At 36.6% G+C, this 24343-nt stretch overlaps 1 protein-coding gene across 3 annotated transcripts in view; it reads right to left on the bottom strand.

Moving 5' to 3' along the window:
- Positions 1–24343, bottom strand: part of gnao1a (guanine nucleotide binding protein (G protein), alpha activating activity polypeptide O, a) — a 112072-nt gene that overhangs the window by 66971 nt on the left and 20758 nt on the right. For all 3 annotated transcript variants that reach the window (XM_051134379.1, XM_051134380.1, XM_051134377.1), the window contains exon 3: positions 19317–19458. In XM_051134379.1, the coding sequence (XP_050990336.1) occupies positions 19317–19458 (142 nt within the window). The remainder of the gene's footprint in view (positions 1–19316; positions 19459–24343) is intronic.

The raw sequence follows: 24343 nt of genomic DNA, 5'->3' as shown, positions 1-24343 counted from the left end.
AGGATTTTAACTAACGGACAGTTTAACTGTTCAGGACAAATAAGGGACTCATAAACAACTATCACTAAACAAAAAAAAAACAGTTGTGGATCATTCAGGTAACAACACGGTTTTAAAAATCAAATAAAAATCAAGCGTATGTAAACTTTTCAGCAGGGTCATCTTTAAAAATTAAACTATTATTTTCTCTTGTGGACTATATGTAAACGTCTTTTATGTGAAATATTTTATTTACTAAAAAGAAAAACATGCATTTTGTATAAGCCCTCTTATTTTGGTAAAATAATGAACATTTTGCAGATTCTGCAAGGTGTATGTAAAATTTTGATGTCAACTGTATATGCATATGGAATTCGCTTTGGTACGATAAAACCAACTTCACCTCTACACACTGAAACTGTCACTATATTGTCTTGGTCTGTTGTGTTCCCTGAACCCCAAGCCCTTCCAGTGCACTCTTCTTATCGTAAAGCTATGCACGGTTCGGTCAAGTCCTATTCCTGCCTGAATCATCCATTATAAATGCAAACATTCTGTATTATTCAGAACTACCAGCAAAATTGTCGTTCTCAGGCAGTTCTGGCGGGACATGCACTGAGGGAAAAGGGGGGAAAAGCGGGGGTTGGGGGACGCACACGTCACAAAGAGAAAACTGGGACACGCAAGAGAGTGTGAGCAAAAAAGCTCCTGCGTTAAAAGATGCCCCAAATGCTGCCAGTCCCATCACAGCTCAGCTTCATATCCACCTCAAGACATGCAGACTGGAGGAGCACGCTACTCTTAAAACTCGTCTTATCGTCTATCAATGAGCTAAGCTGTTCTTCTCTTTTTTATCTGCAGTCTCCACTACCTGTCCATCCATCTTACTTATTTATTACTTCATTTTCTCTCTATTCCCACCTTGACTTCCAGAGTTTTCTTAAAGCCAGGGGCTGTATATTTCATCTGTCTCCAGCTTTAAATCCCAACTCCATCTCTTTTGAGCACACATGACATACACACCTAAAAAACTGTGTTTTAGAGTTATCTTTGGGGTTCTTTGATTAAGGCTGGGGTGTAGGCTTATTAATGATGCACTCGTTTTATATTTAGCACATACAAGCCAGCGTCAGACTGCTGCATTATATATGCTCGAGCACAACACACACAAAGCGTCCTCCATCTTGATTTAACACAACTTGACTCACTCTGACTAACTTCCTTAAGGCTGAGAGATATAAAGAAAATAAGACGACAAATGCACAAATCCTCCACCTTCGGAAATGGGCATACAGATGTGCTAATGAACACAGAAAATGATCAGATCTTTAAGATGATGTAATGCTTTCTAGCTAAAATACTTCCTTTAATTCCAAATCAAAGGAGAAATCTGAGAAATCAAAATTTCCTTGATCTTTTGACACATAAGAAGCCATTGTACTATAAAAACATGTAAGTTTCAGAACTCCAAACTTTCTTGTTAGTGTTAAAAAAAGCTTATATTGAAGCCAGTTTGCCAAAATGAAAGGTTGTGGAATGTACCACTTTATGACATCATAGTGTGGCTAAACACCGCCTCTGCAGAAGATGATCAATGCCTGCTTCTACATCACTGCCTATTTAGCCCCGCCCACCAATTCATGCATGTAGTGTAAATAACGAGAGAGAAAAATGCAGGAGTTTGCAGAAACCAAAAGATATAGACTACAATCGGCCATGCCTATTCAAACAAAGCCTTCCAATGAAGGCGGTCAAATCTGGACAAAAAACGTATAGCGTATACAGCGTATAACTTCTAAAAGATAATGTTTTCAGATGAACTTTAATAACATTAAAAGTGGACTTCAGAGAACAGTAAAAAATAATTTAAAAAGCCAGTAATGACTGCTTTAATATGCAGACACAACTATTAGCAAGGCTTTTGTTGGTTGATTCACCTGAAAAGTATAAACACTGTGGCTCCGTGATGTTATCAAAACATTACTCTGTTTGATGTGCATTTCAACCAGTACAGCATAGCAACACGGGCTTAACCAATAAAGTGAGTCTGGGGCGGGGTTTTCTGCTCTAGTCTACAGTGTCACATAATTCTTCTGAAATAAACCTCAATAATTAATCTTTCTATTGATGTATGGTTTGTTAGGATAGGACAATATTTTGCCGAGATACAACTATTGAAAATATGGAATCTGAAGGTACAAAACATTGGGGAAATCGTCTTTAAATTTGTCCAAATGAAGTTCTTAGCAATGCATATTACTAATCGAATATATTTATATAATATATATTTCCGGTAGAAAATTCACAAAATATCTTCATGATCTTTATCCTAATGATTTTTGGCATAAAAGAAAAATTGATCATTTTGACCCATACAATGTTTTTTTGGTTATTGATAAAAATATACCCATGCAACTTAAGACTGGTGTTGTGGTCCAGGGTCACATATTTTATAAAAATCCATATAAACTAGTAATCCTCAATGCTAGACAACTAGCTGACCCCTCCATAGCCCCTACCCTTCTTTTTTGCCTTTCACCCCTCTTTCCTCACCCCTCACATCTCTTCAATCCCTTGTTACTCTGTCTGAAGCCCTGCCAGGGCCTTGGTATCCGTGTGTATGTGTGTGTGTGTGAAGCAAGCAGCTTCATTGAGAGAGCACTGTGGCCCCTTGTCTTGTCAGCTCTGGTTAAGAGCCGGGCTGGTGGAGGCTCAGCTGTTTTCTGGGGGGATTAGTCCAGTTCAGCACACAGCACTGTTTCCCAATGACTTGCCAGCCCTGGCGCAAGGACAAGATGGGAGTGGGGGCGGGGATGGGCGTGCACTGCTCTTCCAGGCACGCAAAACGACTCGACTCCACAGGTCGAGGTGCTTCCACGGCATGGACGTTACTGTGAGATGTTAACAGAATGGAGTGAGTGACACAATGTGCTCAGGAGGCCCAGGGGAGAGGAGAAAATCTGCTCCTGAAGGCATTTGCGACTGCATGAGAATCTGTTAAATGCACACAATGTGTTTCACAATGCAAACCCTAGATGGTGCAGGCTAATGGGTCTTTAACGCAAACTGATTATACTGAAAGTATTAAACTACTTGGCACAAGCTGATTGGTTAATGCTGCAAACACAGCCAATAGGCTTGCTGCTTTTTACATTTTAAATTGCTGGTTAGCATTCACTAGAGTTCCTCTGAAACCCTTCACCTCCCCAGCTCCACCTGTATAGATCTGCTATGTTGCACTCAGAAATCTATCACAATGCAGAAGGAAAGCTCTATTGCTACTTTCATTTAAACATTCCATTTAACAGGCTAGCATTGGCTATAGTGCCTATATCCTTCTCTGCAGTCCTCAGTTAACTTCAAAAGCCTGTTATCTTAGAGTAGAGTATGATTGTGAGTCAAGATAATGTAGACATCAATAAAAGAGTCTCTCATTGTGTCTGTTTCTCTGACCTCAATGACATTACTTTAGAATATGCATTATACAGCCATTTTGAGTCATTAAAGGAAAGGGCATCAGTTGAAAATCTGAAGCATTCTCACATGTATCTGTGAGATGAAAACTGAGACAATAACACAAATGTGTGAAGCTCATCTTCAGTCATCTTTTTAAAATTTAAAATTTAATGCAAATGCTTTTTTTTTTCAACAGAATCATCTGAGAGAAAGCAAATGCATGAAATTGTTCAGATTGACTGTGATTTAGTGCCTGGTAAGAATATGTTGTAAGATGTATATGAAGAACATCTTCTAATTGTCATATTATCTCTTTGAAGTTTATATTCTCTCTCTGTAGGATTTAGGACAGCTTGAACAGTGATACAGTGCAGAAATCTCCTCTGAGTTCCTAACTCACCAAAGACATTTTTTGCTTCCTGTTAAACACGCCAACACTCAAAAGTGTTTGAGGTGCAGCCATCTGATATATGGTGAAGAGAGTTTGCATTCACCCTTAATAGGAAAAGCCTCTCTTAACTATCGTAATTCTTCTGAAAGACACGCGTATACACACTATATTACTTTCATAAACAGCCGAAGTGAGACTCAGCAGAACAGCACTATGGCAAGTCACCATCTGTAAAACAGTAAGCTGAATTGCCCGTGAATGCATTGTTTATTTCTGATGCGTTCACTACCAACCAGTGCCGACATTGCGTGCAGCTGACGGACTTCATACTTCGGATATTCTCCGTTGTATTATTCACTGACATGACAGGAGGCAACGAAGAGAAAATATCAGCTGAACCAACATGAAGCAGCGGTTTGTCAAACCCTAATAAAGTAAAGACAGTTACATTATTTAAAAACTAACTACCGTCGAACATTTATAATTATTTTACTTAAATTATTTATTTTACACCAAACACGATAAGCTGTTCAAATCAACAAATGTACTGCGCACAAAAGGTACCTGATTATGATCTTTCTAAACAACAACAAATCATGAGCTTCCTGTTTCTCTCACCCAGTATTTGATACAAAAGGTGCATATGCTCTAAAAAGCTTACACTGATTTTTGCCTTTTATAGGCATTTTTACCTTTATAAAGCTATTTTTTCTAACCAAATTAAATGCAGAATCTTTTGTGTCAAATTCTTACATTTCATCAATAAATTCAAATAGTAATATACTATAAGGCTGTTACCAAGCAAATAAAATCAGTATCAGCCAAACTTGTGTTCACAATGCAAATGTGACACAGAATCTGCATCTGAAGTGGCATTTAGATGCATTCACACTGTTTAATGCAGGACATGAATTCTTTTAACCTGAAGTTACAAATGTATAATTAATATATTGATATTTTAAACAAAACATTGAATAGTGATATTTGAAATGCTTTAGGCAATAAAAAAATATATATATACTTTAAATATAAACCAAAAATCACCAGTAGTTGGTGGAAAATCACTGCATGTGTGAATCATTGAGTCATTCATTCAACCGATTCGTTCAAACGGCTGATTTATTCAGTAATGAAACACTGTCGTGTGTTGCTCAGAGATGGAAAACAGTTTCTGTGTGGCTTAGTTTGAACGTACTTTGTCGAAATACAGCACAAAGAAGAACTGTTGTGTCTAAAATGTAAGTCACCTAATATTAACTTGTTTATTGAGCTATTCATCAAATCAATATCACATTTATAATCATGCTGATATTTGAAGAAAAAGGTCATTCTTCATGTGACTATATCAGATGACATAAATATATAAAAGACATAAAAGTCATGCATAGGACTATTTTCCATCTTATATTGAATTTTTACAGTTATAAATGTATTTTTATAGCATAAACTGTAAATATGCTCACGCAGTACTCTAACCCACATTGCATCCTATTTCAATTCATTTTTTTGCGATATACTCAATAATTTAAAATCGCATATCGTTTAAATAACAATTACGATATTATAGTAGATATCACACATCCCTATTGGATACAAACCAAAACATTCTTCCATTTTTGACTCTTAAATTAGGTTTGGACAAGCATCTATTCTGGAAACTTCTATAGAAGTACTATTCAAATGCACTGTTGCTTTTTTTGGAAAGCAGATCAAGAGTGTATGGTATCATTAGATCTCTCAACCAAACAAGGTGAGTTTTAGTGTAAATGACGTTCCGCACTGTGACCACAGGAAAACCAGGCAATCACAATGGTCACGATGCAATATAATGTGTTATTTCTCTTCCAATTTTCCACTGGGTCCTTTCTCGCATCTACAGTAATCTCACCCCAAGGGCTATCAAGATCTGGCAAAATCTGTCAATTTTAAGCCTAAGTGCAAGAAATCGTTTTTCCATTTGTGATTTGGAGGCTTAGCGTTGTTCTAAACAGCATCGCTGCAGGTGCTGGTGGTGTTGCGTCCCCTGGAGCGCCAAATCCCAATCTCCCAGTCCTGTTCTGTTGCATTAATATTGCTGGTAGTTCTACCAATCCCCAATTACAGCTCTACAGAACCTCATTGCTCTCTGGGCTTGTTTAATCTGACTGGGCTTGAGAAGGCTCTGACAAACGAATAGGGACTGAAGAAAAGGGTGATGAACCTGTTTTTAGCCTGAATGTCCACTTTGGACATGCCGCTCATGGGACAGATCATATGATGCGAAGGAGTCATTCTTGGCAACAAAGGCAAAGATGTCTCTGAGGGTGCTGCGAGGAGAAATTCTGAAAAACAAGTCAAAGCGTATTTAGATCAAACCCAAAAGCCCCGAAGCCCTGGCTGTTATAGGATGAGTGCACAGGCATTTCTGAATGAGGCCCGAACTGAAAAATACTGCCATGTCAATTAGGCTGAAATCCACACCCGCATGGAGAGACTAGAGTGTTGGCCTAAAAGTATCCAGGTTTACTGTACATCTAAAAGCCATTCTGCTGAGTTTAACACAGAGTGGATATATTTAACAGCCTTATATTGTGGCCTCATATAAGAATCCAATGTTATATTCTTTTTAAGTAATAATGACTGACAAGTTGCTTCCCTATTCCCCTTTGGCTTGAAGATCTAGTAATGTAAACCAGAGCCTGCAAATAAAGCCAGTCTGAATGGCATTGTTTAAATCAGCAGTGTGTAAAATAAAATAATTCAAAACTAATAAGGCCTCAAGCCAGATTTGTGTCTCGATTAAACAAAAAGAGACATTCCTGTTATCCTTGGGGAGCTTTGTGGGTTGAGTTCATGGCCACCAATTGATTTTGTATTACAATTTTATGCTCTCATTCTTCCATTTGTGTCCGCTTTAAAAAGCACTTTCCAGGGTCATTTTCTTTAACACACTGTTGCTAAGAAGCTTAATAGTGGTGGACAGTGAAATTTGGTTCTGGCTTGACCAGTAAAAAAGTAATTGTAAACAAACGAGCTCCTCATCTTGTGCAAACACAAGCAAATTGGTTGTCAACACTGTATTTCAGAGGCGTACACAATGTGGGTGTCATAATGCGCATGTAAATATTCATCTGTTGGTCATACTTTCAACAAAGCCATTATTCCTTTTTAATCCACCCAGAGGCTATAAACAACAACAAACACCGGGAAAACCATCAGTGGTATGGAAATAATAATGGATAGGAAAACAATGTCACTTTACATTGAGACTGATGGCAAAATATGAAAATGTACTAGCTATTAATATTTCATGTAGGCCATAAAACTATATATATTTATAATTTTTTCCTTGAATATTATTTAATGAGCAGTACTGGTCATCTATTGTATCACTCAAAGTATAAGCTGTATTGTGATTTTGTTCTTAAGATTTGATGAGACTTAAAGGGCTAGTTCACCCAAAAATGAAAATTCTGTCAATAATTACTCACCCTCATGTCGTTCCAAACCCATAAGACCTTCGTTCATCTTCGAAGCACAAATTAAGATATTTTTGATGAAATCTGAGAGCTTTCTGACCCTCAATAGACAGCAACGCAACTGACACATTCAAGGCCCAGAAAGGTAGTAAGGATATCATTAAAACAGTCCATGGAAGAGAAGAAATTGCTGAATATAGTCATTATTTTCATTTTCTTTGTGGACAAAAAGTACTCTTGTAGCTTTATATTATGGTTGAGCCACTGATGTCACATGAACTATTTTAACAATGCCCTTACTCTGGGCCTTGAATGTGGTAGTTGTGTTGCTGTCTATGCATGGTAAGAAAGCTCTTGTATTTCATCAAAAATATCTCAATTTGTGTTCTAAAGATGAACAAAGGTCTTACAGATTTGGAACGACATGAGGGTAAGTAGTTAATGACAGAATCTTCATTTTTGGGTGAACTATCCCTGTCATGTTGGATCCTTTCTCTTTTTTTGCAGCAAAAAATCACTTCCTAATATCCCATGTCATGGCAGGGAAGGTTTAAAAATGACTAATAGCAAGACTAAAGATGTAGTGGGACTCTGTACATCTGCTGCTGTGAAGCTATAATGAATTGAGTTTAACCTTTGCAACTGCTGAGAGCCATTATTCCTTCATGACTCTGCATTAACCGCTTTCCACTGTGATCTCCGACTGACTAGACTCACTATGAATATACCAGCGACACCATAAAGAAACATTTGTAGAGATTCAGATCAGATACTCTAAGGAGTAACAATGAACTCATTCATTGTCTTTCTCTGTCTTTTCTCATGATGTCAAACTGCTGTCAGTAAAGCTCTAATGTTATAACAGTACTCAAGGGCAAATATCCAGCCTCTCACAATCACATATGCACGCACACAAAGACTGATGTATCTCCTGTAATAAGAGCTGGGCATATGCCGTAGACGTGGCCGACTCGCTAGCCCACTAACGGGGACCATCTGGCTAAGGTGATGTTTGTTCCTGATTGCTTTATTTTTGGCTCTCCAATTAAGAACGAGCAGCACAGATCTGCTAGAGAGTGACAGCACCACAGTTTGGGCAAGGGCAGCACTGGGGAGCGCTCCAGACACATTCATCACACCCCACTTCATTGATTGGCTTTCAGAACTTTGCCAACACACGTTTTGCAAGAGAAAATACAACTTAGACCACTAATGCTGAGCTTACTGCACAAATAATCTTAAAGCATCAATCACGAACCAGCTTAAATCGAGCTCAGAAGTATCACATCCATTTAAACACATACCTCCTCAGATTTTTGAGCTTTAGGTTTTGAATGTGACTTCAGGTCTTGCAGGTCCCACAAATTCTTTGGTTTTTCAGCATTTTTGTATGTTTGAACCTTTTCCCACAATGACTGTACGGTTTTGAGATCCATCTTTTCACACTGACAACTGAGGGACTCAAATGCAACTATTACAGAAGGTTCAAACACTCACTGATGTTTTAGAAGGAAACACAATGCATTAAGAGCTGGGGGGGTGAAAACTTTTGGAATTTGAAGATCAGGGTAAATTTAACTTATTTTGTCTTCTGGGAAACATGTACACATCTTATGTAGCTTCTGAAGGGCGGTATTAAATGAAAAAAAAAAAAGATTTTTGGTAAAATAAGAAACACATGCACATCTTCATTTTGTTCAAAAGTTTTCACCCCCCACCTCTTAATGCATTGTGTTTCCTTCTAAAGCATCAGTGAGCGTTTGAACCTTCTGTAATAGTCGTATACGAATCCCTCAGTTGTCGTCAGTGTCAAAGGATGGATCTCAAAACACAGTAATTGTTGGAAATATATAAAGATCTGTGAACTGTTTTGTTCATAAACCCCGGCCTAGGGCACCAAGTTTATCAGGACCACAAACAAGCAGATATGTTAGATCCCTGATTCAGCTAACATAAAAATTCTAACAAAAAAGCAACAGCCTTGAAAACACATGTAGCTCTCCAGTGTAAAAATTCATTGAGGTAAATTGATTAGCCTAATATGTAATTAAGCTACGTCAGAAATAATTATATTTGGGATCTGTGTAGATGAGCTGTAAGGCTGGGGAGAAGGGACCCAGACATCCTTTTTCTGAATCCAAGCACCAGAGACATGACATAAAAGAGTCTCAATTAAAATGGAGGCTGCAACGTAATCTGCTGGGATAGATATCTGTTAATGCTTCTAGAGGGCTCTCGTTCTGCCTCACGCAAAATTAATTTACACATTCTATAAATACTCCTAACCTTCCCAGTTTTAGCAATGGTACAGGCTGTCTGCAAACCAAACTACTTCATAAAGAATGTACCAAAATGTACGGTGACCTGGACCAAAAACAAAGCTTTCAATACCTACATGCGATTATTTACATTCAGGATGTCTAAATGTCAATTTATGACTATATAAAGGGAGCACTCTTGAGTGACTCTTCAGTGAGTTGTTTTTACCTCAACTCACTGAATTAAAAGCACTGCAGGCAGAAATTAATTTTAACAGCACATTTTTACACGGGAGCTGTGAGTGTTGCTAAGACACAGCCTAATTTTCAGCTAATCAACCATTTCACCTGCGATACGGAAGTATTGATTAGACATTCAAAGGTCTGATTCACAATAGCGGCTACTGAGCCGAGGGGAAAAGGTTTTAAAGGAACTAATCAAGGACAGGATGTGGGTTCTCAAGAAATATGCCAAAATACACTGTCAAACTGCTTATCTTAACTGTGTAAGAGCAAAAACATTGTCATTTCTGCATGTTTTTTTATCTTTAGATGTGTAGTTCATTCTTATCAACATCTTTTATCATTATCTGGTGTTTATTTCACACAGAAATGGAATTTATAGCACTATGCAGACAAAAATAAACCTCTAATGACAATGCACAGTTCTCCAAACATGTACATGCAAAAGTGAAACACAGCACATTTAGCTACATCATTTGCATATGAGTTTTATTTGGCAATGTATCACTATGAGCATCTAAAAGCGGCTTCACTTCGAAGTTCTATTTGAGAAGACATACGTCATACGTCCTATTTGAATGCGACTTCTTTTCCCAGAGGTAAATTTGTGTTTCACAGAAGAGTTTTGTAAATTTAATCCCGCTGCCTGTAATTTGTGCTATATTATTTTTCACATTCATCCTCATTAAATCTCATAATGCTCACCTCCAGATGATAAGAGATCCCTTCAATCCTGCCCAGAGTATATGAAATCACAGACAGCCTGGGTTAATAACTGAAACTGAACACTGTTCTAGACTTCTACACAACTAGGTATTTTTCTTATTTGAATACAGGTAAATCAAACCGTTCTTTTCCAGGCCAACGTTATATAAAGATTATTTGCATGATGATGCGGCTGTTCAGATGGGTTTTCTCTGGATAATGAGTGGGCGCGTGAGCACCACTGGGGCGTTGCCGGGACTGCTGGGAATATTCTGCTGCCAGCGCCCTTTCTTCCTTATTCCCCAATTGTTTTCCCTCTACAACACACACACAAGCCCACAGACTGATACTAACACAAACAACCGCATACCCTAGTGACGGTTTGCATCATAATCACCTAATAATCAGGATTATTATTCACAATTGTTTTCATTTGAGAAATGTATTTTTACATTTCATTAGAATATTGCACTTTTACATAAGTACAAATCAAATTTAAGACTTGTATGGCTTAAAATAATGTAAAAGATGTCTCTTACTGAAATATGTAGTAGAAAACCCATGGATGACATTATTTTAAAAATCCACATTGTTTTATACACATTTTGTACTTTGGGGACGCCTTTATTTCGATGAAGTGAAATGGTTGTACTCAGTAAGCTACTGTCACAGCACAACTCAGAATACACAACTAAGAAAATAAAATACTGTTACAATGACCATAGCCACTAAAAGATCTTGGCGATGAATAAAAGACTTGTCGTACCATCAATTTTTCCTCACAAGGAGTCTGAACACCCCTGGAAATCCTTGCTGAGAAACTTATTCAGTGGCTGCGGCATCATGGCAAGCATTGGCATGTTTACATCCTGCCAGGATGGCATCTAGCGTTTCTCATCTCTGCCATTTTTAAGCTCTTTCAGTAGCTGTGGTCTACTAAAAGCCTTAAAGTGGAGAGAACAAAGGCACAGGTCTTTAGAAAGCTTTATTCATCCACAGATATCTTCCCAATGATTTCTCCTGTTCTAATCGCTAGGAAAGCAGTGTAAACTTAATTTCCCGCTGCCCTTCGACTGAAAATTACAACCAAAAAATCACACAATGTGGCGTTGTATCAGTATTTTATTTTCCGAGTCTTGTATTACAATTTGTGTTGCTGTAAAAATAGCGGACTTCTTAAATAATGTGGACTTCTTAAATAATGCAAATATTGAATAGCTTTTCTACTACATATTTCAGTTAGAGACATCATTTACATTACATATTAAGCCATACAAGTCTTAATTGCCAGGTTTCCTTTAACATTTTGTAGTTTTTTTATATATTTCTCATATACATTAACACTTCCTACGTTATGAAAACTAGTAGAACCTTAAAAGTTAACGTTAACGTTTTTTTCTATTTAAAGATCAGTTCACACTGCAACGACAGACACAGATCAACGCAGACAACCGTCCGAGTACAGTACAAATGGCAATTCAACATGCTCAGTTGGCGAAAATAAGCACCGACCAACAGCAACAGATGCAGACTGATCAAACAAAACCTGACAAAAATATTTATGAACATATCTATTGCCTTTTGTCTGTATCTGTCCATGCAGTGTAAACTGGCCTTCGAAGACTTTGTATTGTAGCACAGAGTTCACATAAGCGCATTCACTCAGCAACCACAACTGCAAACAATATAGTTGAGCTTCATGTATTCAATTACTGTTCATCACTGAGAACGTTTGCTTACAGATTTAGTCGAAAATAGCGCAAACAGCCTTGTGAAGGAATGCAGACTGGCTGTATTACACTGTCATCTGAGCAGAATATTGCAATGGAGTTCGCTGAACTCTAAACACACATGTTTGTCTTTGTTTTCAGAAAATCTGATAATTGGGAAGATTAAATAAAACACTGGGATGCATCTATTTAGAAGAAAAGCTATGATTGGGTTTAAATTCTTGATCTGGCAACCCCAAACATGAAAGCTTGTGGAGGCTTGTTACCAATGCATGATAACGGAAAGATCAAATGAAAAGGAAAAAGGTTTTTAAAATAAATAACCAGAGGGCCAATATTGCAGGCAATTAACTGAGAAAAGCAGAAATCATGAATAAAATACAATAAAGTGTAACAAAAAGAACGCCAGTTTGCCTCAAGTCATGCACCACTGCAAAAAGCCTCTTATGGGATTTCCATTAAATTTAAAGGAAAAACAAAGTATCATTAATGTGTCTCAATACTTTAAAAGCCACTATTCCCAGTGGCCACAGACAGCAATTCATGCCCCATATGAGTGACTGCTTGCATCCAATCAGTTTTGCCTGAAAGAACAGATTTTTCACACACTGCAGCATCCCATCCATAAAATCACCATATAACTCAGAAAATATACAACAATTCAACTCTTAATATGCATTAGGTATTTTCTGCATGCACATATTTATCGTTATAAGTTACTAAGTAATAGAAATGGCCAGATAGGAGAGCTCTAGCCGGAATGTCAGCACTAATGCAGGATAAATCACTTTAAATTTAGAGCTTTTCACTTGCTTCTCTCCATCAAAGTCGCTCCATGAGCAAACACTCCTAATTCTTACTGCAATCCTATTTCTCAGTTCTATTTTGGGATATTTTTGACTATAAATTTGCATGCGGTTAGCATGCAGACTGGTGACACCCAATTGGGCATGTTTGACTGGAGTGTTTCACGTGCTGCGTCATGATGCTGCAGTGGAAGCAGAGGGCCAGAATGGCAAAGCCCATCTGTGTCCATCTGGGTGCCAGGCTCTGGGCTCACGGCCCCTGCCCAGCACAAACTGCCATTTATATTATCAGCCGTGGTGTGGATCAGGATGTGAGGATCCCTGGCAAGGTCACACCAACATGTTGGACCTTATGGAACCCATTCCGCTCAGAGCGGCAGCCATTTTGCTGTAATGTAGAGGCCCATAAGCATGACAGCAATGAGACAGCATCAGATAATGTGCTAAGCTGTGATGAGCTCTGAATCAAACTAGGATGAACGGACTTCCTGCCACAGGCCGTAGCATCATCCACTGTTACACTACTAAGCTTTAGAGAAAAAGGATCCTGGGTCTTTACCAGAACAGCTGCATGGATAGAGACATGACAAGAACGTACATAGAGTATGTCTGTCAAGTATACATGCCATAGAACAACTAAAAATAGACAGCGACTCATGACAATTGGCTTCTGTAACAAGTTATCAACAAATCCAGATACCACAATCATCCGATGATGCTAGTAAATGCACTGTAGAAAAGTGTGTGTGATTTATAAGGGGTCGGCCAATATTATGCATTTTTTACGGTTATTGGTATCGTGATTTTCAAGACCGATTTGCCGATAAAATAATTTAAAGGCATTTAAAGAAAGTTGTTGTCAGAGCCATTGTTATTCTTAAATTTGACATTCATTTTCATTTTTACACCAGACATATCGGTTCAAAATATTGGTCATCGGCCTACTTGATCTTTATGAATCGGTATCGCCACCAGCCCTGAAAAACACATACCTGTTGACCCCTTGAATAGATTTATGGTCTGTTCCAAAATGTAGTGGTCTAGGTCAAATGTAGACAGGATTTTAATCAGTGTTTCCAAGTCCATGATTTTACCGAAGAATTAGGCTATTTTAATGCTGTTGCCGCGGGTTGTTTTTTATGTCCACGGGTTGAAGTGACCCCAATAATATGATATGTAGCCCATGAAATGCTGAATGTACTAGGGGAACCCCGCCAAAAAACGTATTTTTTTTTGTAGCAATTGGGTGTTTTGTGTGTGTGTGTGTGTGTGTGTGTGTGTGTGTGTGTGTGTGTGTGTAAACCTGGCAACCCTGATTTTAATATGCATATATATAAGGCTTGTAACTAATGCATGACAACTGAAAAGTCAAATGAAAAATAAAAGTAATTTGAATAAATAACCAAAATTTTAATACACATACAAAAATATAATGCATGTTAAACTAAGCAGTGTTATTTTTGCTATTATTTTGATACTATTGGAATATTTGGAATACTGAATATATATATATATTTTATTTTCCTTTTATATTTTAGTAATTTTATGTGCTTTTGTCATTTTTACTATTTTTTTTTTAGTTTATTTTTTTATATTTCTATTTAGCTTTAAGTATTTTAATACTTCAACCTTAAGTTTATTTTTTCATCTTATTTTATCTCAAAATATATCTGAATTCATTTTATTTTTTATTTTAATAAAAAAATATATATATTTGTTTTAGTTTTAGTTAACAACAACAAAACTGGAGCTACATAAAAAAATAAACCCAAGATTATAAAATGGTTATAAAATGTTCATTTATATTTCACTGACTATTGAAATATAATATATTGAAAGTAAATATAAAACATAGCTTTATTATTATAAAATTAAATTGTAAATGTATTTTATTGCATTAAAATATTCTAATAAATAATATGACAATGCAAATACATTTAATAATAAAATAAAAATGACTAAATATCAATTATATATTTTTTTCAAAAACTAAATTATTTATCAAAATTATGATATAATAATTTTGGACAATTGTTTTGGATTATTTTATCCAATATTTGTGTATTTTAGACTTCACACAGTCATCGTACCAACATCATATCCTCAAACCCAAATTAAATCTATTGCAACCAAAGTCTCTCTTATGTACAGCATTCAGTACGAAATCAGTTCTATAACAGGACGAATGTAGGCAGTAGGCAGATCAGGATGGATGTAGGCAGTAGGCAATTAATTATATTTTGGAACGGCGCTATAGAGTTCTACTCTATGAGGGGTGTGGCCCACTCCTCATTCTGGTCACACACACTTCGTGAATGGTCACATGAGATCGCTGCCTCTTTGGTGCTGGGCAGAGTGCATGCGAGTGACATTGCCCATGGACACAGACTTGTGGAATGCATTGCGAGAGAGGCAAAACAAGAGGTCGCCATGGCAACAGGGCCAGATTGGTGAGAGAGAGAGAAGAGGAGATAGAGCAGGGCGATATAGATGAGAGGGGGCTGTGCATACAAAGACGGACAGACAGAAGTGAGAGAGCGGGAAAGCGGGAAGCTGAAAGGGTATAAAAGCAAGAAACAGAGAGTGAGAGAGAAAGAAAGGGCAAACAGATCTATAGAGGCTAGGTTGTTGAGAAAGCAGTTCCAATAAAAGCTTCACACCTCAGATTAAAAAGGTGTGAGCCAGCTGGCCTCCACAGCCTGAAGGAACAGAGGCCTGAAGAGTTTGTGTGGATGTGTGTGAGTGATCTGTTCTCAGAATTAGCAAATACATACAGTATGCATTTACATTTAGTCAAAGAATTGTATGCAAGCATCATGCAAGATCCTCTCTAAAACATGGAAGCTTTCGTACACATCACAGTAGTACAAGAGTTCCTCACACATTAGATCAATTCCTCCATTGACAATAGACATCACTCAGCCCATATGGAATTGGCTAACACAGAACTCTATGACAAAATCTGTTCAGCATTTCAGCAAGTTTGAGTGTCATTACATGCAGTTTTATTAGCTATTTTGGCTAATTTCATTATATTTTTAGCTACCAACGTGAGTGTAGTAACCTCAAGGCTGTGTAGAAGCATATTCCGGGTTCAGTGCAAGTTAAATTCAATTCACAACATTTGATTACCACAAAAATAAAATTTCATTACTTTTCTTTAGAAATAAAATCTGGTTTATAGTGAGGCAAAGGAGGGCAATCTATGACAACAATGCCATAAACCCTACAATGACTATAAAATGATGATTTAACCAGCTTTAAGATTCAAGATTTAGCAGAAGAATTAATGTAAGTGCTTTATGAAATGTTAAGCTTAATTAAAATTAAATGCAATGACCCCATTGACTTCCATTGTAAGTACCTCACTGTAATACTGAGTTTTTGCTTTTTTAAAGGGATAGTTCACCCAAAAATGAAAATTCTGTCATTTAAATACTGACCCTCATGGCATTCTAAACCCGTAACCCATGTTCGGAACACAAATTAAGATATTTTGGATGAAATCCAAGAGCTTTCTGACCCTGCATAGACAGCAACGCAACTGACATGTTCAAGGTTGGACTGGGCGATTTTTGCGATTTTGTCAGTTAATTGAAATGCCAAGATTTTATTTATTAGAAATTGAGGAATCACGATTTTGAATAGAAATATTACCAAATGTTAGAATTAGACACATTGACAATATGCCAATGTTAACAGTAAAGAGAAAAGGACGATCCAACTGCATGTCGGCGGTTGCCAAGTCCACATTATTCCTGCGGAATTGGGCTACTTTAACACTGTTTCTGCGGGTTGTTTTTCATGTCCACAGATTGAAGCGACCCCAATAACATAATATTTAGCCCATGGAATGCTAATTTTACCAGTGGAAGACTTTAACTACAGGGTTAATAAAGAAAAACCTACCACGTTAAAGTTACATTTTCAAGTTGACTAGTTAAAAATCGTAAAAAAAATCGAGAATCAGTCAAGCATTCTGAAAAAAAATTGAGATTTAAATTTTAGTTCAAGGCCCAGAAAGATAGTAAGGACATCATTAAAATAGTGTGTGACATCAGTGGTTCAACCTTAATTATATGAAGCCACAAGAATACGTTTTGTGCACAAAGAAGAATAAAATAATAACCTCTACAATTCTACAATTTCTTTTCTTCCGTGTGAGTCTTCAGTGTGCACCTTGAACATGGTAGATGCACTGCTGTCTACGCAGGACAAGAAAGCTCTCGGATTTAATCAAAAATATCTTAATTCTTGTTTCAAAGATGAACGAAGGTCTTACAGGTTTGGAACGACATGAGGATGAGTAATAATGACAGAATTTTAATTTCTGGGTGAACTAACCCTTTAAGAAAACAAGGGGTGAGTCACAAATGCTGCTGACTGCACTTAACCTGCGCAAAACCTAAAATACTCCATTAATAATTCTCTATCCATTTAAGTCAGAATTGTGCCAAATTGTACCCAAAAAGTAGAAAATGCAAAAACATTCTGCAAATTCCATGTAGGCCCAGCCATCACAATCACATTCAAACACATTATGCCACGCTGCTATCTATAACCTCTCTTATTAGGTACACAGATCTGATGCCCTTCAATGCCGGAGATGTAACTCAATCTGGAAATGAAGACGTGTTCTATTTCTCACAAGAGAAAATATCTCAATCGATGACTGCTAGATATTTCAGATGTCTGTTCCCTTCATACTAATAGCTTTGGTTTGATTAAAATGAAACATTGCTTCCTGCTGAAGGTCAATGAGTTCACTGACATTGACATTACAGTAGAGCTTTTGAGAAAGGGCACAATGGGATTATGAGTCTTATATTGTCACTGATGGAAAGCATTAACAGAGAATCCTAACCTGAAGCTTCCCATCAGCACCCAGCCATTTTACTAGGCAGGGAATTGATATGTGCTGTGGCTGTAGTCTATTGACATTTACCACATCTGGTTCTGTTAAGAGTATTATTATAAACAGATTACTGGTTGTGTCTTTAATGCACAAATCCATTTTTTTAATTAAAGGAGAAGTCCACTTCCAAAACAACAATTTACAAATAATTTACTCACCCCCTTGTCATCCAAGATGTTCAAAACTGGGGCAGAACTTCTGCAGCGATGTAGGGTGATTTTTAAATGATTTTTGAAGTTGAGGGAGAAAATACCATTGAAGTTACAACATACCCTAACTGTCTTGAGGCAGAATACACAGAGTTTCAGGGAGAGCAAGGCAAGACGAGCACTTGAGATTAAAAAGTATTTAAATTGTATTTTTTTAATGACAATAACCGATCGTTTCGCTAGATAAGACCCTTCTTCCTCGGCACATTTGGGATCATTTGAAGCCGCATTTAAACTGCCTTTTGGAAGTTCAAACTCGGTGCACCATAGCAGTCCATTATACTGAGAAAAATGCAGAAATGTTTTCCTCACAAAACATAATTTCTTTACGACTGAAGAAAGCAAGGCATGAACATCTTGGAGGACAAGAGGGTGAGTACATTATATGTGAATCTTAGTTTTGGAAGTGGACTTCTCCTTTAAAGAAATATTTCAAGTTCAGTATGTTAATGTCAACTGAGGCTTAATTTTGTGTTATAATGTTTTACCACAAAAATTAATTTCTATAATGAGGCACTTACAATGGAAGAGAATGTGCTCATCTGTAAACATTCAAATTCTTAATGTTACAACAGCATAGCCAAAAGTGTGAATAGTATTAACATGATTGTAGAAAACTGAATTATTAACCTTTTCTACATAAAGCTTGCCATTTAAAGCCAAACACCATAAATCTGAAAAGAACTGTAAAAATCATACAGCTCACACGCATAATACAATACATTTTAACAGAATAATTGTTATATAATAGTATACATCAGTGACTATTATTATTAAATTCTTAACCTAATTATAAATTAGTATTCAAATAGTATTAATATCATTGCCTCACCTTATCCTTTAATTTAAAGCAAGTACAGAACCTGGAATATTTCCATAAATAGTGTAATTCTCCAAAAAAAAACTACTCTTATTGAGTACAATTTGTTACAGATCATAACTGCAGCCATGTCACTGTCTTTGACCCTTGTTATCCGATGCTCCTGAATCATCTTACATAGAACCAGTATATATTTATCTCGCATATTTTAAATATCTCTTGGGTCCCATAGAGAAATTACAGCTGATCTCAAATGTTATAATTACCATCCATAAGGTTATAATCACAGTGGGAATGTCACTCTTTAATAAGCATGCCAGCTTATCAGGGTTTGCGTTGTACTCACTTTGCGCTCCTTGTCTCCGTACTCCAGCCCCAGTGTGTCCATGGCACGCACGATAGCAGCCAGAGACTGGATGGTGTTGCTGTAGACCACTGGCTTGTACTGCTTCACATCATCACCAGAGAAACCGTCCTCATGGATAATCCTACACACAACAGAGGATAAGTTAGAGAGCATGTAGTTCATGTGTGTCTGTATGTTCCCCCTGGCTGGAGGAACCAAACTCTGGTCAGCAGGCGGGAATCACGCCCTATTTCACAGAAATGTTCACCTCGGGCATTAGATCTTCTTGACAGGACATTTCTAGACTGGCAGTCTACACACCCAGTTGTTGTGATTATACAAGATCATAGGAAAGATAGAGAAGGATGAAGAGAATGTGAAGGGAGACAGACAGTAAACACAGTCATGCTCAAACATGTACAGATAGTGATGCAATATGTCTGTTATCTGTGTCTCACTGCTTCAACAGTCCTGCTCTGCTCTCAGTATCGATAAATTCAATTAAAGCTTGCTTTATTGCTATTAGGGTTAATATATGCATAATTGCCAAAGTCTGTGAGTGAGAATTAGATGTAACATGATCTAAATCAGATGCACTCAGCTTTATGAGGCCAAGAGATTAAAGGCTATTTAGACTAGACTAGTTTTCACATATTTAGTTATTTTATTCTTGTTCATATCAAACATATTAGCATGTTTGTCACGTATTCTTTAAGAAAAAAAAATGAACGAATAAAAATATTATTAATAATAATTTTAACTGAGTGAATTACCTACTAACTCCTCTGAGAAATCTAATCCTGAAATCTAACCTCATTTATATTCACTGAATACCATAATTAAATAATATAAACTACAATAACTAAATTTACGGGCAAAATAACAGTTGGTTATTCAAATATTGTTGGCATCTCATATGACATATAATGAAAATCACATTATTTTGCATTATATTTATCTTTGTGGGGACTTGCTATAGACTTAAATAGTTTTTTGTTTGTTTGTTTGTTTGTTTGTTTGTTTGTTTGTTTGTTTGTTTTTAGTGGCCTAATGATATTTTCAATCCACATACACTACCAGTCAAAAGTATTTGAACAGTAAGGTTTTAAATGTTTATTAAAGAAGTCTCTTCTGCTCACCAAGTCTGCATTTATTTGATCCTAAATACAGCAAAAGCAGTAATATTGTGAAATATTTTTACGATTTACAATAACTGCTTTCTATTTGAATATATTTTAAAATGTAATTTATTCCTGTGATCAAAGCTAAATTTTCAACGTCTTTACTCCAGTCTTCAGTGTCACATGGTCCTTCTTCTTCTTCTTCTTATTATTATTATTATCAATATTCAAAACAGCGAGTACTTTTTTTTAGGATTCTTTGACGAATAGAAAGATCCAAATATCCACATTTATCTGAAATAAAAAGCTTTTGTAACATACAATTTTTCTGGGAAATAAATTATAGAAATTAATACTTTTATTTAGCAAGGATGGTTTAAATTGATCAAACATGATGATAAAGACATTTATAATTTTACAAAAAAAAATTATATTTCAAATAAATGCTGTTCTTCTGAACTTTCTATCCATCTATTCAGCTGTTTTCAACATAATAATAAATGTTTTTCAAGCAGCAAATCAGAATATTAGAATGATTTCTGTAGGATCATGTGACTGGAGTAATGATGCTAAAAATTCAGCTTTGAAATCACAGGAATAAATTACATTTTAAAATATATTCAAATAGAAAACAGTTATTTTAAATAGTAAAATATTTCAAAATTTTACTGTTTTTGCTGTACTTTGGATGAAATAAAATGCAGGCTTGGTGAGCAGAAGAGACTTCTTTAAAAACATTTTAAAAATCTTACTGTTCAAAAACTTTTGACTTTTAGTGCACGCATATTCTCCTACAATAGGTTCTACAACACTCACTTTCAGAAAAGAAACACTCCTATTTTAATAATTACAGACATTTTTAAATCCAGATCAGTACATCTGACAGTAACTGATTTGACCTGATGTGTCAGCCAGTCAAAAAAAGTATTTTACCATTTTTAAGGCTGCCAGAACATTATGTAAATTATGCAAAACAGGTTGAGAAAGCAATCAAGAACCTTTAAAGTCTGGATGACACATGTATTCCCATAATTCGCACTGTCAGTAAGAATGATATTGCTGAGACTTACACTACAATTAAAAGCATACAAAATTGTATGCAACTTCCTTAATTGGTATACATTCATAACTATGCATGCCAAAAGCCACATGCTGAGTGGCTTCTAAATGTCAAATGATAAACAGAAGTGATGAATGATTAATAAGCAAAAAGTAAAAGTTGCATTAAATTGCTAAATTACATATACATAGCTATTGTCTTTGAGATCTAGGTAGTTTATCTTCATTTTGTGCAATTTAGAAATCAGTATAAGATGCATTTTTGTGATGATTCACATTCAGTGAATCAAAGCACTAAGTGCAGTTGTATCATCCAGTATTGTGTGCAGAGTGTTCTTTCTAGAAAGCCAGCTGTGTCCTTGTCCTCCTGATTCATAAGTTATGTTGTTATTTTACTGTCTCTTCTACAGTGCCTTTTCCGTCTCTCACTTTCACATTCCATATTCAAACATTATTACCTATTATCTACAATAAAACTGTGCTATTTCTGCAATAGACGACCCGCCCGACTTTGATCCGGGGAAAGTAGAGCATTGAGAATACCCAGGGACGGGTTTCTCACAGAGAATATGACCCTGCTGGAGCCAAACCACAAAGGGGGGCCCCAGTGGCACTTGGTCCTTCTGCGGCCAAAACCCCTAATTCAATTGATTCAGCTCAAATTAGGTTTGGACATCTGTCTGTTCTGCAATACTGAAAGATGGCAAAGCATTTTTAGATCACGAGGCTTTGACCTCCTTTGCGAATAATTTACACACAGACACACACATTATATGCACTTCCTTAATGCACAGTAGCATTGTCTGGCCTGAAAGCTAAAGCCAGTGAATTATCACATCAGCGCTCGGCTGGTCTTGGTAAACAGTGTTAGTGTGGCATGAGAAAAGCCAGACAGGCTGGCAAAGCCTGGCATTATGCAGACCTAGACAGGCATCACACTGGTTTATTAGACTGGTGCCAGGGAGAGGTGTGATGAAGCATGTGCTTGGGGATGATATGTTTGACCACTTGGTGCACACACACATACACACACACACTCAGGTAAACTGAAGGCTGCTACCTGACTATCATTAGCTCTCCACTGCTCTTAGTCCAACCAAAACCACTCTTAGAATGTTTTTGGAATTGTTTGTGAACTTTCTTTTTCGGTGTAATATGATCTTACAGTTCTAAAACAGTTAACAACTCATTTAAACTAAAATTATACAGTACTCACAATCAACTTTTGGTCTTAAAGGGATAGTACACCAAAAAATACTACCCCATGAATTACTCACCCTCATCTTAGGTGTGTATAACTTTCTTCTTTCATACAAATACAATTGGAGTTATATTAAAAAATGTTCAGGCTCTTTCAAGCTTTATAATGCCAGTGAATGGGTGCTGAGATTTCCAAAAAAGTGCATCCATCCATCATAAAAAGTACTCCACACAGCTGCAGGAGATTAATAAAGGCCTTCTGAAGTGAATCGATGTGTTTGTGTAGTAAAAATATCCTAAAACTTTATAAACCATCAATTCTAGCTTTCACTAACTGTCACATTTGTGTTCATGAGGGAGTAGCAAAATGAAACACCAGTTCTGAATTACAAGTACAAAACGAGGATCTGAAAAAGATAAATGTTGGAGGATTTTGATATAAGCCAAGAGATGACTTTGCTGTTTTCCTTTACTGTAAACGAAACTTGGTTCTCGCGAGACTAGGATATTCTCACCAGAGCTTACGCTACGTCTACGTCATACGTCATCTACTGAAACGCCACTCTATCATGAACACGCGTACGACAGTTAGCGGAAAGTTTTAAATAATGACATTTTTCTTACACAACTGCATTAATTCACATAAGAAGGCCTTTATTAACCCCCTGGAGCTGTGTGGAGTCCTTTTTATGATGGATGGGCACGGTTTTTGGGCTTCAAAATCTCAGCACCCATTCACTGTCATTATAAAGCTTAGAAGAGTCAGAACACTTTTTAATTTAACTCTAATTGTATTTGTGAAAGAAGAAAGTCATTTACACCTAAGATGGCTTGAGGGTGAGTAAATCATGGGGTAATTTTCATTTTTGACAAGTTAATTTGGTGTCTCTAAACACAAAGTGCAAGGAGGTAGAAGGTACTGAAATATTAATTTTGTGGGGTTTCTATTAAAATGAATTTTCATCACAATAACACAATAAATGCTGCAATAAAAATTACTCCACTTACGTAGACCAAATTACTGAAAATTACTCCACTTATGTAAACCAATTCTTCTGGGTTTGATTTATAAATTAGCATTTAAGAGCTTTTTTATCTATCATTTACTGATAAATGAGAGCACAGTTATGGGGTTGTTTGAACATAAACACCTGCGCTGCTTTTCTTCCGACCGGTCTTCAGGAATCAGATTAAACAGTCAAATTAGGTAAATGGGTTGTAATAAATGTAACGGAGTTTAAAAGATTCGTCTAAAAAAAAGTTCATTTTGGCAGCACTAGAACTGTTTCCTTATGTGTGGTATGTCTTTATACATTTCATTTATGAGCAGTTCAAGCTTCTTATTTAACAACAGCTGGTGGTAGAAAACCAATGAAAACAATTTGATGATGAGATTACATGGCCATTCCCAGAATCTCTCTTTCTCTCTGCGTGTGTGTGTTTGTCTGTCACTCTCACTCTTTCACATTTCTCAGATGACCACTAAATAATTCAGGTGATAAAAATAACAAATGTTTAGGGTCTTTTGAAAGTCGCAATATAAATAAGGACATCGGTTTTTGATTCCCGCAGGAGGATGGAAACATTGATCTGTTTCAAATGAGACACTGAAAGTAGACTCTAACTCAGGGCTCCTATTCCAGTCGA

The sequence above is a fragment of the Labeo rohita genome, chromosome 18 (genome assembly GCF_022985175.1).
Source record: "Labeo rohita strain BAU-BD-2019 chromosome 18, IGBB_LRoh.1.0, whole genome shotgun sequence".
In the NCBI taxonomy this organism is placed as follows: Eukaryota; Metazoa; Chordata; class Actinopteri; order Cypriniformes; family Cyprinidae; genus Labeo; species Labeo rohita.
This window is presented reverse-complemented; position numbering and strand designations above follow the sequence as displayed.